At 45.5% G+C, this 17,011-nt stretch overlaps 1 protein-coding gene across 1 annotated transcript; it reads right to left on the reverse strand.

Moving 5' to 3' along the window:
- Positions 783–16,810, reverse strand: EIF2B5 (eukaryotic translation initiation factor 2B subunit epsilon). The gene is made up of 16 exons (XM_021395955.1): positions 16,298–16,810; positions 15,189–15,313; positions 14,317–14,502; positions 14,048–14,225; positions 12,910–12,990; positions 12,104–12,181; positions 11,717–12,029; positions 10,942–11,087; positions 10,522–10,660; positions 9,819–9,917; positions 9,080–9,187; positions 8,119–8,209; positions 7,183–7,306; positions 4,932–5,057; positions 3,328–3,438; positions 783–2,561 (listed from the first exon to the last, which is right to left on the reverse strand). Exons 1-16 carry the CDS (start codon positions 16,448–16,450, stop codon positions 2,496–2,498), a joined length of 2,124 nt encoding a protein of 707 aa, XP_021251630.1. The 5' UTR covers positions 16,451–16,810; the 3' UTR covers positions 783–2,495.

The following is a 17,011-nucleotide window of genomic DNA, read 5'->3' on the forward strand; positions in this document are numbered from 1 at the left end:
CCCCGCTTTGGCTTTGTTCCCCTTACGCCCCATGACGGCGCTTCACGCACAGGGACAGCCCCGCACCCAGGGGGCTCTGCGCCCCTCAACCCGCAGCACCTCCCGCACACAGCTGCGGTTCCTTCTGCCCCCCCTTTGCGCTCTCCCCGTGCTCCTCACACCTCCGAGAATAGGGGACATCATCTGCTCCTCGCGGTGCTCCAGCTCCAGGCCCTTTGGAACTCCACATACCCCATCTCTGCTGTCCCCAGGGGAAACCATCAAGCTGTCCCTATGCTTAAGCAATGCAGTTAATACTTCTGTAAAACAGTATACACTCACCCGCCCATAGGGATGCTGTATTATGCCAGAACTCCTCCCTAGAGAACCTCAAGTCCTTTTTGCTGTTCTATTCTTGGCACCTCCAAGACAACCCACTACACACACCACTATAAGGAGGGCACGGCCCAGTACATTACCACTATTCACACTAGTTTTTTCTTTGCTATGGTGAGAACAGGTTTCATAGGATTTCCATGAGCCTGCACAGAACTAAACCTCGCTCACATCAGGATTCTAAGTTCAGAAGTTTTAACAAACTGTTCTCTACTTCCAAATAACGAGGTCACAAGCAATCAATCACTGAGCATTTATACCAATTCAACAGAGCACTGACACCTTACCTGCTTAATGTGTGCTTGAAATCTCTTGAGGAAAAAGTAGTAATGCTGTTACCTAGCTTACTTGTAAACCCAGCTCAAGCACGTACAACGAACGGACACACACACAAACAAAGCAAGCAGGCCAGTATCACCAGGATAGTTTTTATTTGCTCCCTGAATTAAATATTGGCAGATACAGAAAACGCAGATGCCATTTCCCCAACATTTACAAGACTGAGTTTGCAGTGTCAGAAAACAAGCAGTTTATGCACAATCCTGGCAACTGGTAGTGTGAGTGCACAAGATGGCCCTGCAACATCAGTTTGGAAGAGGCAGTACCCCCGGCCTCCAGCATCCAACGCTGTCCCCCCACTGACATTTGTGGCACCGTGGAACGGCCAAGTAAAGATCCTGAGTGGGCAGCTCCAGTGCATATTCCCCTCCCTCTCATGGGGTTTATTCCATGCTCCTCCTGAAGGGGCAGAGGCAAGGTCAGAACATCCAACTTATAACCCATCTATGAACTGAAGCTGATTCTCACTGGGCCTTTTTTGCTCTTGTTTGTAAGAGCTGAGAAGAACACAGTGCAGCGACACTTCTAAGCAAGCTGTTCTTAAAGGCCTTCTCGCTGCTGCACATTGTGCTGGGGGCACGCTCATTCCCTGCTGCACACACACAGCAGCTCTGCGGCTGCTGACCCTTGCAATGGGTTCGCAGCACTTTTCCTGCTGTCTGAGGGAAGTTCTTAAATAAATAAAAAGATGTGAAGTTTGAGTAGGCGAGCTTGTGTAACTGAAATCACTTGGAAACCCAAAGCACATGCTGTTGAAAGAAATATCATTCGCTCCTTTTCACACTGGAGCAGAACTTCACAACTTGCATTCGCCTGAAAGCAGCTGGTTCGGACAGTGCCCCCAGAGCAAAACACAAGTGTAGCTGTGCAGCAGGAGGAGCTAGGCATCTCTGCTCCCCTTTTATAAAAAAAAAAAAACAAAACAAAGAGACACTTCTAAAACAATGTGTCTGCTAAGCTGGAGATCGCACCTAGGATGCAGTAAACCATACAGCATTTCACTGAGCAGTGTGCATCTGCTGTTAGCCAACCCTGCTGGGGGAGCTGAGTTTATATGATCCCCTGTTGTAAAGAAGGGGGAAAACACATGCTATTACCAGCTCTGCTGTGCAAGCTTTCTTTAGATCATAGCACAGCAGATGGCAAGAGGTTCTCCCTTTCGTAAAGATCACAGAAACACCTTCTGGACTGCAAAGTGCCTCGGGCATCCTAGGACAACTAACTGTATCTTCTCAAGGCACAGGAACTCTTGAATCCCAGTCCTGCACTCCAGATCCTAATTCACGTGCTTCTACTTACCAACCTTGCCAGTGTCCCTTCAGCAGGAGCTCTCTTAGCTCCAGAAGCAATAATGACTCCCAATAACTTAGCTGTATGACCACTCTTCCACAACCCCAACAATTTGATTTACAAGAGTGTTGTATGCATTTGCATCTATTTGCTCCCTTTGTATTAGTAACAAGGAGTTCCCAAAAGACAGCTTACAGCATACCATACCCAGGCTCCACAAGGATTCTAGGTATTATCACCTCCTGCTTTTCCCATATCATTTTTACACCGTGCTGCAACCATCCAACGTAATGTGCCACTAGGCAAGCGAGGGAAGCACGGAGGGAGGGAAGTGGCAAAGTTGGGAATGCACAACACAATTAGTGATGGGATTGTCAGTCACTTTGATGTCAGGCCCCACATCTACACACCATGCACTGGCACTGATCTTGCCCTGCCCACTCAGCCCAGAAAGGCAGTGAGAGTGCCTCTTCTCATGCCTAGTCACCATGTCAGTCTTGGTCGCCATCAGACGACTCTTCTTCTGCCTCCTCCAGCCACTGGATGAACTTCTGAAGCTGCAGACAGAACAAAACGTAATTGGGTAACAAGTGACAAACAGGTGCTGGGAACACTCGACAACTATATTGTGCTGCTTTAAGTACTACTATCGCACATAAGAACAGATTCAGATGCACTGGATTCCTCCAGCCAAACAATCCCCGCAACACTCAGCCAGATGACACAAGTGTGAGAGTTTTCCAGAGCTCAAGGGAGGAGAGATGACAGCAGCACCTTAGCCAAACTGCAGCACAAAATTCTGTCTGATTGAGGGGGGAAGTTATATGCTCCTTCGCAACACAAGCCAAACGAAACCACTCAGTACTGCAGATGCTTAGAAATATATGCAAAGGGGCTGGTGAGCCAGGAAGGAAAGCTTCAAAGGAATTGCAGGGGGCCAGCAAACAGGGCATTGGCCTAAAGCCCATTTCAAATGGGTGTTGGCTTTGAGAAACTGTGCTGCTACTTCAGAAAGCACCAGCCTCATGCTACTGAACCCACTAAAAACAATACTTCTCTGCTCCTACCCCCATTCCTCATCAAAACAGGATGATTATGGCAGAATGCACAGAAATATCCATTCTGGACAGTAAAGTTGCACTGTTCAGCATTCTCTACACTGGTGCATTACTGGCCTACCATGCAACAGCAGCTGCTCCACAGAAGGTGACAGTGGCATTGAACTCAACTCTTCAGTTCCTTCTAGCAGCTGTTGCAACTTTTAAAGCAAAACAAAAACTCAACAAACACACACACAATCAACTCCACACTTCTGGGACTTACCCTCTGGTTTTTACGAAGCTGCTTTCCCTTGTCAGATGTGTCCCGCAGAGAAAACCAGTTGAGAATTACATCTTCTTCCAGAATTTCCAGCTGGTAAAACGTCATCAACACCTGCATTGATTAGAAAAGAACAACAAGGCTCTTTATAAAACTCTTTTGGAATGAGCTCATGTCCAAGCCCAAAGTCTGCATATAATTTATGGCTCCCAGCTCCATCTTCAGCAGAAAACAATCAATTTGTTTCATTTTGATTTTGATGTTAAAAATAACTGTTTTCCCTATTAAGCCTTATGCTCCTGATAGCTGGATGCTATGACACATGATGAGTCAAAGCTCAAGCCCCATCAGCTACAGCTCTGTGGTTGCCCACAGCTCTCAAAGCATACCCTGCAATAAAAGGCCACAGACACAGAGAGTGTCAGTTCAAGATGTTGCTTTGGTTCTCCTTTTAAAGCACTGCAAAACCCATCCACAAAGCAGATCAGATAAGACACTCTCATACAGGCCCTGATACACTCAACAGCAGCGTATGAAGAGAAGAGCAAAAAATCCATCCGTCCTGCCCCAGGCTCCCTCTTCCTGACAGTTCTCTTAAAAGTGCCTTATGGCAGGTGTCAAAGCAATTGGTCATTTGACAGCTCAAACTCCTGCCCAGCACAGTGAGGGTAAGATGCAATCATTCTTTCTCAGGGTGCCTTTGTGCTCTGGCAGAGCAGGCACTTTGCAGTTCATCTCCTTGCGGCAGAGCACTGACAAAGCTGGCTGCCAGCTCCAAATATAAAGTGTCACTTCAATTCTCAGCCTCCAGGGAAACCCAGGCTCCCAGAACAATGGACACATGCCAAATAATTGCTACAATTCAATGACATTTTGGCTCACCAAACCTCAGGGTTTTGGCTCTGATCCACGCTAAGTGCTTTGCCATTAGCCAGAAACCTCAGTAGCTGAAGTTAGGATTACTCTTTTTTGGGAAACCAGGAGTTAAGCAGACCCTACAAGAGCTCTTGCAGAATAGACAGGGGCTTCCTGAGACAGTGGTATGGGAAAAAACTTACAATCTCAATCAAATACTCTCAGTCTGAAAGGGCAGAAAGAATGCATGGACAAAATATTTGTAGGTAGGAATATACTGAAAACTCTAAGAAGCAGGGAGATAGGTAATAAGCCACGTGTCAGCTCCTCTTTATTCCCAGTTTCACAACTAGGTCAGCCAGAATAATAATTCTTTTCTTATTCCCAGCATTGCTTGTTTTGCACTCTAAAGTAGTATAAACCATTTGTAGTTAGATCCCAGGCACCACAAACAAAGAGGTGAATGGCCTCACCTCTCCACGCAGCACCACACAAGGGCACCTAGGTTAGAAGCTGTGAAGTGACAGCTCACTTCAGGCTTCATGCCAGTATTTAATAATTACCCTCAACTGTGCTCAGAGTCATACACAGACAAAAAAAGCAACTGTTATAGCTAGATTTCCTAAACACACTCTCCAACTGAGACCCCAGTTTTCTCTCCTCTGAAGCAGACAAGCTGATGATGCGAACAAGATGCATTTCATCACAACTGCAGTGAAAACAAGTCGTCAGAGCTGGGAGTGGATACTCACTTTAGCTATTGATGTGCAAAGACTGTCGTGTTCCAGGAAGAATTCCTCGATGGCAAATAAGGCATTCAAGTGATCTGAGGAACGTTTTATGTAGTTCTTAAACAACGGGGTCCAGTTCTTCAACAGCTGCAGGGAGAAAGCACAGAAGTGTTCCTGAGCTATGAGATAATGTGTGCACTCAGCCCAGCTTCTCAGCTGTGCTGCACTGAGAAACTGACCCAGAGCAGCATTTTACAAAACTCTTCAGCTGACCAGTCCATGTTTTTGCCCTCCTCTGTCCATGAAACAGATGCTATTATATCTCGTGTGCACAGACAAGACCTGGTTTCACCAAACAGCCTTGAGAACATCTGTAAGTCTTCTCGGTTTTGATTCCCTGAGTGGAATACTGCATTATTACAATAAATGTGTTTAACAGAGCCTGGTTCTCAGAGAAAATCACTTCACAGCAGACTGATACAGAGGGGTACGTACACGCTCTCAAACTTTCCACCAAAAAGCAGCTAACATTTTAGCGGAACTTTCTTTCAAAGCAGAAGAGCAAATAATAACAAAGAGAAAAAGAGTGTGCTGAGAAAATTACCAGCTTCCACAGAAGCAAAGATCCATTTGTTCCCTGCATGCACAATCCCATGTTGTGTGCTCCTGCACGATATTACAGAAGAGGAAGGATCCCCAACCAAAACCTGAAGGGATGCACCATAGATGCTAGCTGCTGGGCAGCAGTGCCAACGCTAGCCAGCTCAGCAATAACTAACACTTAGATCTGAGAACCGAAGCACTATCTTGGGGAATCCCTAAAACTGCCTCCCCTAGATCTTTTCAGACATCCTCACCTACATAACTTTGTTTGATACTGCTTCGGTGACAACAGAAGCACTGCAGCTTCAGCCACGTTCACCCAAGGTGCGCCTACAGTCTGAGAAAGGTCATGTTTTCTGTACCATCTCTGTGTGACTGAGTGACTATTTCTCAGACCTCTACATCTCATCTGAAAAATACCCAAGGGCATACCCTTTACCAGATGCTCGTTTCCTAAATTGTTGCAACATTTCAGAGCTTCATATTCAGGAGCCAGCACTTCAGAGCACATACTGTGGTTTCAAGTCAAATCATACATCATAACTATGACATTTCCACGGTTTCCCCATCTGAGCTGTCTGAGACTGCTCTACCATTGCTCTTGCACAAACAACCCATCTCCCTTTAGCATCCCCTCACCAGAACTGAGCGACAAGGAGAGTAAGAAATGTGATACAGTTCTCCAAAGTACAGTAGGCTTCCAATATTCAACTCTCTCACAATTCAAGTATTCCCATCTCACACAAAATAACTTTGCCATATGTAAGCCATTACAAGCACATCTCAGCCTAATACAACTATTGACTGAGGCCATTTTAGCTGCATAGCTACAAACTTCAGCTACATTTTCATAATGCACTAACTTATACCAAGCTAGTGCTTGGGATTCTTAAGATGTAAGTATTAGTAAGAAGTACAGTCCTTTAAGTTAGTAGCTAGGTGACTACAAGTTGTTCACTGCTCTAAGAAACTTGGTGGCTGTTCTTTAAACAGGAACACTTGGAGACTGTGAGCCTCATGTCTGTGCCTGGGAGGATTATGGAGCGGATCCTCCTAGAAGAGATGCTAAGAAACATGCAAGATGTGGAGATGATCTGAAACAGTGGGCACAGCTTCACCAAGGGCCAATCCTGCCTGACCAGCGTGGTGGCCTCCTATGATGGGAGTGACGGCACCAGTGGACAAAGGAAGGGCAGCTGATGTCATACACCTGGACTCACGCAAGGCCTTTGACATGGTCCCGCACTACATCCTTATTTCTAAATTTTCCAGTGCCTTGGAAAAGATCCCACTGGGAGAGGAGAGTTCCCTGCTGCCGCAAGAATGGACTGGAATCGAGTTCCTGGGAAAGCCCTTGAAGACAACTCTTCAGTCCCTCCCTGATCTCTTCTACAAGTTATACGTTCTACTATCACACAGAAAACAGGCAATAATCAGAGGTACTGAAGTAGAGCTCCCCACACCTGCAGTCTGAGTGGAGTTCTATTAAGCAGGTACGAAAATTTCAGTTCATTTTTATTTCTTTAGAAAACAAAAAGGCTCACAGACTTGAGGAGTTCAAGTGGCTTCAGGCTTAAGAAAGAAGACTTATCAACCAGGAAGTACCTCAGGCAGACTCCTACACACCAGAAGACAAGCCCCAAGAAGAGTCAAATGGAGCAGCACTCACAGGAAGTAATGCTGAGAAATAGTTCTGGGAGTCCAGGTTTGCATCCAGCTGCTGTAGTGGGAACTCCAGAATCACTTTACTGAGCACCTGCATCATCTCATTCAGACTGATGTTATATGCGTACCTGCAAGGAAAAAGGCAAAAAAAATTAAATGAACATTTCACAGAAGTTTATCTTTGCAGACTGTGGTTCCTCACAGAGATATAGTGGAAGACGTAAGTCAAATGTTCTGCTCTTTTTTTTCTTTTTTCTCTCTCCAGGTTGTCACTCTCCCCTCCTCCCCCCCCCCCCCAAAAAAAAAACCAAAAAACCCTACCCCATGTTCACATAATAAAATCACCTTGCATTACCCTTGTGTAAGACCAGAAGTCCTGAAAACTTGCTATCACAGAGGAACGAGCTGCTGCAGGGACAGCACCCTCACATTTACTAGAGTGCTGCATGAATACTGTTGCGCAAAAGAAGGAAAACAGGTTTGTATTTAAGAAACATTAGGTAAAAGGCACTCTGATTACACGTTCCAGATTTGCTGCTGTATAAAGACAGTAGACAAGCCACACCACAGCACAGTTTCAGCTGCAGGCCACTGGTTGAACGCTGCAATCCATAGAGCAGCAGTTCCTGCATGAGCTTACATGAAATTGGTGCTTAGAATTGGCTTGCTGTCTGTGGTCCATAGTTACTTAAGAGTAATTCCACCTCCTGTTACAGAATTGGGGCTAGTAAAGCTTAATGATTGAGGAAGCTACAGATACATTAACTCCCATCAACATTCAGCCAAAACCTCTGATTAGCATTTCTCCTTCTGCAATACTGGCAAAATTAATATGTAACACTCAAGCATAGGTATCCATGTGATTTCTCCTCTTTCTCGATCCACTGTCAAACACAACTGTTCAGAATAACATACAGCATCTTCCTAAGGGGACACTCACTTGAGAGAGTTGATTTCCAGGACCAGGTTGTCACAGGAAATGTTTTCTTCTTCACCCCTCTGTAATGTACCCAGAACCTCATTCTGGAAAACTAATAGAAGAAAAGACAGGTAGTTAGATGGGTCAAGGAAGAACAGATTCTTCACGTTGTTCATTACCAAAGAAACCATGGCCTTAACAAAGGAAGTCTTCTGATACAGAAATCTATTTGCTCTCCACAAGTTTATACAAACACACATCAACTATACTTTAAAATAGTGGTACAATTCAAATAAAGGAGAAGATCTGACAGGTATCATTGATCTAACCATGCAAATCAGTACAAATCTATTTATCTTTGCAATCTTTCAGAACAGTTTCTATTATACTTCCACAATCAATCCTTTCCTATTCAGACAAAAACCTCATATTCCCTTACCTAAAAGCAGGAATTCAAAGTTAGAATGTATTGATTTCCTTTGGGCAGGTTTTTTCAGGTGAAAAAGGTGAGTTTTTTCTTTCCTTGTTTAGTCTGAATCCATTTCAATCCCACATTAACTCCACAAAAAAAAAAAAAGCATATCTGCCAAAAGAGGCAGCTACTACAAGGAAGTTATTGAGTACAATAGCAGTAAGCTGTTTGCACAGAGAAGCTTTGTCAGACCTTCATATAATCTGAGTTTGGGCAGTGACTCTGCTATCTGAGCAGACAAGTCAAGGAGGTCACCTTCATGAAGGCCCACTGATGATGAGTGAGAAAGACGAAGGATCCTCATCTAGCTTCTCACCCTTGGCTGTCTTGGGTTAATGCACAACAGCAATAAGGGGAATGTTAAAAAAAACACAACAAGGTATAAAATGCAGTAAAGTGATGTAAGGAAGCAAACATTACACCTATCCACAGGCCTTCTGGATAGCAGCGTAAATCTCTGTCTGCATTTCCTGTAGACTCATCACTGTTCTCAATGGCCCCCTCTCTCACCTTTGATGTCGTCTAGCTGAGGGGATGCTGCCCGGCTGTCCAGCTCCTCAGAGCCCATGCTCAGGTCACTGTCTGACTCACTCTCTTCTTCTGAAAGCATAGCTGGGCCTGATGAAGAAGAGAAGACACAGTTTTCAATGCTCTAAAGCCGCAGTTGTCACATGTGTGAAAAACCAGGTGTCGCAGAGAATTCACAACTGAGTCAGCAACTATCTGTCCTTGCAAGGAATATTTTACTTACAGGTCCAGATGGTTAGAATTGCTGCAGAGGGAACACTACAGCTGGCACTGGGACAAGGGGACTTTTTAAGAGTCTGCAGGCAGACAGCAAAGGACAGGGACAGAAGCAAATGCATCTCATGCAGACTGCTGACTCATTATAGAGCCGTGTCAGCACTCTGTCACTAGCTGGAAGAAAACCAGAACCCAGGACAGCCAAAGCCTACCCCCTCTATGGGAGGATCTGCTAGCCCACAGCGTGTCCTTCAGAGAACAGACAGCTGTGTGCGTTCATGCAAGTGAACCGCCTTTCACAGAGCACACAAAGAGAGAACCTGGCCCATCACTTTCTAAGTACCCCCTCACATCCACATACAAATCCATTATCTGGAAGCCTGACTGCTTCATGAAGCCCAAGCCTTGTTCTGGGAACTGTTAACAGTGTCCCACTCAGAAAGTTTCCCTGACACTGAAAGTCTGTCTGTCCATCCCCACATAACTACACCAAACTCCTTCTCACCCCATAGACTCTGTCTCTGCTCTTCATCATCTTCATTTTTGTCATCTGCTTTCCAGAGATAGCCTCTGCCTTCTGAGCCTACATCCTTTTTGTTGTAACCTGAAAAAGAAAAGCAATCAGAAGGTAGGTTTACCCATAAGCAGGTCCAATATCAGAGTATTCAAAAAACACTGGTAAAATTTACATACTACTGCTCCTAAACACCCTACATCAAGAGGAAGCTGGGGTTCCTCCAGGTGCATACAGTTTTCAGCTTTTATCTTCCAAATTGCCTCGACAAGAGATCATCTCACCCCCTGCAACAAAAGCAACATTCCACTGAGCATGTTCAGATCCCTCGCTAGACTGGTAGGAACAGTATCTCACACAGACAAAGTCCTTGGACACAGTCCAGGTACAAGGACATACATCTTACAACCTGCCCTGAATTAAGCATCTTTTTCAACTTCAGCTTAACTCCAGGAAAAATGGAAAACAGCTGAGTCCACACAGATTTTAGTGCTGGGATACTGAGACAGAACACTCCACTGTCCAACTTCCATCAAATATCCTCGCCTCACTTACTGAAAACACATGTTCCATGTTGAATGCAGCGTTAAGCTCCTGCCTGCAACTGCAGAGTATGGAACGAGGAAGACCCCCAGAAGATGAAGAGCAAAGTCCTTCATACATCCCAAGAGCATGGAGCCAGAAACTCTCATACCTTTCAGCTTCACTTTACTCTCCTCCTTGTTCACACCAGAATCATCACTGAACTGGTCGTCATCCTCCTCCTCCTCATCTGGTGGGTGCAGGGAGATCACTGTGCCCTCTGAAAGAGTGATGTCAGGACCAACAACTACCTGAAAAATACGTGCAATGTATCTCAGTGAAGTAATACCCTGACTGCTCCTTTATCCCTCCACCATAAGGGAGGATAGCAGCTCCAGAAAAGCTATTTCAAGGGAGGGTCAGACAAACATAAATGAAGTAAGCATTGCTAGGCCACATATCAAGCTACCCTAGCCAAGGTGCTTGAAGGAAGTGGGAGCAGCAACCACGTCTGAGAAAATGCCTAAAATAGCCCTGTATTCTGGTATGGCCAAGGAAAGTAGAAAGCAGAACAGAAACAAACATAGGTCACCTGAGAGGAGAGGACACAGTGGGGTTTTAGCTTTACTTTCTCCTTCACTTCAGCTTCATCACAGATAACAGAATGGCGGATATCCACTTTATCTGCTATGTGTACTCCATCCCAAAGAAAAGCTCCATCCAAAGTGACTTCATCACCTGTTATACATCAGCAAGTACAAACACTTTGAGCAAGGTAGACTGCTACTCTCCCACAGTATTGAGTCCACTAGTAAGCATCTTGCTGAATCTAGGACTAAATGCCCTTGATGCATAATGGACGTTAGATGGAAAAAAAAAAAAAAGCAGCCTTACGGGCCTGCCTCCACTTCTTACTCAAAGCTAAAAGATCAGTTAGATCTCCATGGAGAACAAACAAGTTGACAATACCAACCGACATCCTGGTTTTGTACAAACACAGCCAAATCAAATTACAAAAAGAAAAATTGAGCCAGAACTAGAAAGTAGGAGTACCATATAGCTCACAAAAACGGGGACAGACATCCTTTATTTGCAGGACTTGGGCAGGTAATAATTCTTATTAAGCGCTCTCTACTACATTAAGCATTCTCTTCTGCTAAAAAAAATTTATTCCCATGAAGTGCCTTTCACCTTTCAGCATCATTGTCATACCCCTGAAGAAAACAATGCTTTTCTCCTTTCTTCCCATTCGAAGTCCTTAAGTATCCAGCATCCTTCCCCAGAGCCACATGAACTTTAAAAATAAAATCCCAACAACTCGTGTCCTTATCTGGCATGCCATGCACACCCCCAACTCTCATACTCACCTATCCTACAGTTCTGCCCAATAACACTGTTCATTATTGAGCAGTTGCTGCCGATGACTGTTCCCTGCCCAATGAGCACGTTCTCTTTCAGCATGCTGCCATGGCCAAGGCTAACATCCACTCCTCGGTAAATGTTGTGCTTAGAATGGGTATAACTCTGATTCTTGTCATCAGTGAAGTTCATCTCTGGAGTCAAAGGATAAACCCAGCGCCTGATGATGTCAGAGCACACAGCTTCATACATTAGTAGGTTGCATATGTGAGCACCATATTCTTCTGTCGTTACATGCATATGGATTTGGTTCCCCAGGATCTGGAAACAGGATATGTCAGAGGATTCTCTAGTCCAAGGTAACAGGATCTCCCGTGTAACATTCCTCTCCTTACCTCCTCATTCACTAACAGACCACGCACAAAGTCATCCCGTGTCTGGTAGTCAAAATTGTCTGTGAAAAGCTCAGCCACCTGTCAGGAATAAAGTGTAAGTAGTACAATTACAGAAAAAGTGGTCAGAGAAGCCAGTTAATTGACGGCTACTCCGTGGTTCTCAGAGAGAGAGGACTTGCACGTTATAGGAAAGTAATGCTCTTGCCTTGAATAAAGCTTTGATTCCTGCTGGTAGGAGTGTTGACCTTTCCTCTCTTCCTCCTACCTTAGACTATGAACAAATTCTGGTTTTCAGAATAGGCAAAAAAACATCTTTAGCACCTCCAAGCCGTCCACCCAGCCTTGCTTTGTAGTTTCACTTCCAAAGCAAGGCTTGAGACAAGTCTTTTAAGATTTGGAGGAAATGCTACCAAGCCTAAGCCAGAATAATCCTGAATCTTAGCCTAAAATGGTATCACCTTTCAAGTACTGACACTTTCACAGCATAGCTATCACCTCTGCTCTACAGACTTGACTTTACTCCAAGTGAAATTGCTTACTTTCCAGTATGGTTTCATCTTGTGCATAGTTATTCAGTCTACTGATGCATGTACTGTTTAGCTCTGCATGGGCTTGAGTACGGGATGGCACACAGACTGAGCTCTCGCAGTCAGCACAGCAGTGCCACAAGATCCTAGCTCAGTCACTGAGCATGGCTGGGAGTTCTGGTTTCCAAACTTAGTACATCAAAGGCACCCTCCACATATCAGCAGTGCCAAGGAAGCAAGGCCAATTGAATTTTGGACACTCTGAAGGGCAGTACTCACCTGTGGAGAACAGATGCTGATGTGACAATCCAGCAAGTCATGGCGCACCTCAACATTCTCAATAGAGTTCTGAAACAGGCTCTGAAACAGGGAAAAAAAAATAGATGATCTGAGTGTCTCATTCAGTACTGAACCCCAGAAGTCTTCTACAAGCCAGAAGTATCGTATTGATTGAATTCTTAAAGTAGGTGCTGTTCTGGAGATCAAAGAAGTCTACAATCAACACTGAGACACAAGCTTAGCAGGCACAGCCTCGTGCACACAGCTGTGCATGAGCCAGCAGAAACTGCCCTCATCCTTACGCAATGCAGCTCTCCAAGAAACTCTCCAAGAAACAGCTTGTACATCAAACAATCCCTTTTCTTTCAGGAGGCTCCTTATCTTCAGTTGCTAAAAGCCACAAGTGTACAAAGAACACCAATAAATTGAAATGCAATATTCATAGCTTTCATACCTCCTGTGGATTTTTACAGCTTTTTTTTTTCCTTTTTCATTTCAGGCAATGATTTGTTCATTTGAAGGTTAAAAAAAATAGTCTACTGATCGCTGACCTGGGGATGAAAGTGCCATATGTTCATAGTCTTGGTTCTGAGTTGAAAAAGAAAAATGTCTATTTATCTCACTGGAGAAAATACCTCCACAGATATTAACTGAGTACTTAATACATTATTAGCAGAGCCCATCACCTTTCTAAGGAAACAGTGCAGATAGAAGAGATGGGTGGTAATACAACTTGCACCTCCTGTAATTCCACTCCGAGTCAGACTCAGTGCCACTTAGAAATGGATTATGTATGACAGGAGCATAGGAGTTCCATATACTACTATCATACACAAATCATCTGCGTCAACACAGACCATCCATCTCCCTTGTTTCATATAGCAAAAAGGATTCAAACTGAATTTTGAGAAATGTCTGCCCCATCTTCAAACGCTGAAATGAGTCCCAGCACCATTTCACCAAGCCTTAAATAAAGTTAAAGGAAAAAAAGACAGTTTACCAAGAGTTACTTCCTATCATCTGCTCCTCCAAAAGAAGCAGCAAGAACAGTTTCCCAGCCCTCACTCAAGGAGGATTTCCTTGGGGTGGGCTGCTTCACTACTGCAGCCCTTTTTCACCCATCAGGTTCCAGACGCACCATAGGAAAGCGGAAGCGTTTCAGCCCCTGGGTTCTCTGATAGTGAAGGACACGGTTTGTGGCACTGTCCATAGCAATAACAATGTCATCCTCTTTGCACCTCGCATGGTGACCAGGTGAGGACTCCTTGAAAATCATCGTCATCACAGAAACATTCTTTTCCATCTTACGACGTAACCTGAAAAAATAAGAGGACAATTTTAAAATCACTCTCCGGACAGAGCCCAGACAAGCACATCAGGCAAGCAAGAGCTTCTTTCAGCACCTACTTGTGCTCTTCCAAGGCTCTGGATATATTGAGGTTGGATACCACATCCCCAGTGACAAGAATGAAGTCAGAACGGACGAGGGACTTGGCATCGACATCCCGCAGCACATCACCGAGGGAGCGGTACAGGTCCGAAGTCACAAAGCGCACCGTGTTGGGAGAGGTGTGGCGGCACCACTTGGATTTTCTAAAAGAGAGAAATACATCAAAAAGGCATAAAAAGGTTAATCCTATAGAGAACACAGTAGGACATAGAGTCCCAAGGCATGGCACATCCATAAGTGAAAGCACTGAGAGTCCTATTCCAATGAGCCCCACATCCACGTGCTTAGGCATGTCCATTTACTTGCCGCAGATGAATTGAAAAACATCAAACTGAGACTGAAGCTTACAGGAATTTAAAAGACCGGACTTCACTAAAAGCAAAGTTTGACAGTGGAGAAGAAAATTACACACAGCCCAATGTTTTTTTCTCTGACAACAGTAAAGACTGCCTGCTTCCATTTAGCATGCAAGCCTGCAGTAAGCAGAGACAAAGGTGCTGTCAGACACACCTGCTTCCATAAGCTTCATTACACTTCAAGACAGAGAATAATGAAAGGGCTGGTACTGCAATTTACACAGCTAGCCACGCACCTCCTCCTTTTAAATACAGTCCCCAAACACTCAACCATTTTAAAACACTGAACAACCACACCCCTCCGCAGGAGGAATGGTCTTTTTTGAAATGAGTTAGGAGGCATTCCTTGAAAGGCAACCTATAGCACACAGTTTTCAGCAGAAGGATCAGTGTAATATAAAATCTTTGAGGTTTGTTGGAAGATAAAAAGAATACTTCCCTTGATAAAGCTAAAAAGGAGAAGAGATTCTTACTGTAGATGCTCTTTTATCTCAGCTGACTTCCAACAGCAGAAAACAAAGGTTTCTTCTACTCCGGTTGCTGTTAGGAACTCCAAGGTATAATCAATCATGGCCACATTTGCCATAGGTAAAAGAGCCTGAGAAGAAGAGACACACAGAGAACTGAACACTGTACCTCAGCAGAAGCAAGCACTTCTCAACTTCAGAACATAGGACCATCAGCAGTGCCAGAAAAAAACCATGAATAGCTGTACTGCCTCCTTTCAACTAAAATATTCAGTCTGGGTCTAAACAGTAAGAACTAGTTTCTGATATTCTATTGGGTCAGATCCTCACTTCACCAAGGAAGGCATAAACAAGGTAAAGTCATCACATACAAAGCTCTTTAAGAAGATTTGCATGAGACTAGAAATAGAAAAAAAATGCCAGCTTGCCAATTCCCTGACTCAGGCTTCATCTGTTACAAGAAAAACCTGTCAGATGTGAGTGATGAAGCCACAGGAATACGCGTGCCCAGAATGAAAAACAGTGGGAAGAAGAAAAAAAGACTCAATTTGAAGCAAAGTAACTATTCTCCTGTCTTGAGATACAATCCCTGCTTTTAAACCAAGTCACTGATTTACAACTGAATGCTATCTTACTGTTCTTTAACTCTTTTTGTGATGTTTTGTTCGAGGCTTTATGCTATGAGGATAATTATGACTAACACAAACATTTAATTAGTAAATGAGCTGGGGTATTGTTCAGACCTCAGCTCTCTGGAAACACTCTTTCCTTCAACATGGGGCTTTCTGATCCAGGTAACTAAAGTGCTTTCCCCATCCATTTTGCTGGCCGTATTATTCCACCCGTTACCGACACAACAAAGACTTTGCTTATTTCTTTGACAACACAGCATGACCCGCCTTTCCCCGACATATGGCAAAGCCATCACAACCAGCTCAGCGCTGGGCTCCTCACTGCCTCCCTAACGGGGCCACGGTCCCTTCAGAAAGAGGAGAACCGCCGGAGGCTTCCGGGCCCGACAGCAGCCCGAGACCCACCGGGTACCGCGCTCCCTCCCTCCCCAGCGCGGGGCTCTCCCGGCAGGGCAGCGGGCAGAGAGGAGAGGGTTTCCTCACCCGCGGACGGTCTTTGGAGATGGGGAAGAAACGGCGGTTGAAGCTGTCGGCGACCAGCACGGCCTGAAGCGGCGGCGGGGGCTCCTCCTGCGGCTCGGAGCCGCGGGCCGCACCAGCACTTGCCCCACGCTTCGCGGAGCCGCGGGCCGCCATCTCCTCACGCTGCCACTGCTCCTCCTTCCGCTTCCGGTCCTGCGCCGGAAGTAGCGACGGGAGCTCGGCGGGCTCAGAGCGCGAGAGGGGTGGGGGGTGGCGCGTGGCGCGTGTGCGCTGCGGTGCGGTGCGCTGCGGTGCGGTGCGCTGCGGTGCGGTGCGGTGCGGTGCTGTGCTGTGCGGTGCTGTGCTGTGCTCACGTCTCAGCACAGCAGGGAATGGTCGGAGGGCATTTCCTACACGTAGCCCCTTCGCAGCTGGCCTCGGCAAACTCCTGTGGCTGTACCCAAAGCCGCGTGGCCAGCAGGGTGAGGGAGGTGATCCTGCCTCTTTGCTCTGTGCTGGTGAGACCTCACCTGGAGTAGCGTGTCCAGATGTGGAGTCCTCAGTACAGGAGAGACATGGACCGCATCCAGAGGAGGGCCACAAAAATGATTCCAGGCATGGAACACCTCTTCTACAAGGACAGGCTGAGAGGGCTGGGGCTGTTCAGCCTGGAGAACAGAAAGCTCCGGGGAGAGCTGAGAGCAGCCTTTCAATATCTAATGGGAGGCTATAGGA

The sequence above is a fragment of the Numida meleagris genome, chromosome 4 (assembly GCF_002078875.1).
Source record: "Numida meleagris isolate 19003 breed g44 Domestic line chromosome 4, NumMel1.0, whole genome shotgun sequence".
NCBI lineage: Eukaryota > Metazoa > Chordata > Aves > Galliformes > Numididae > Numida > Numida meleagris.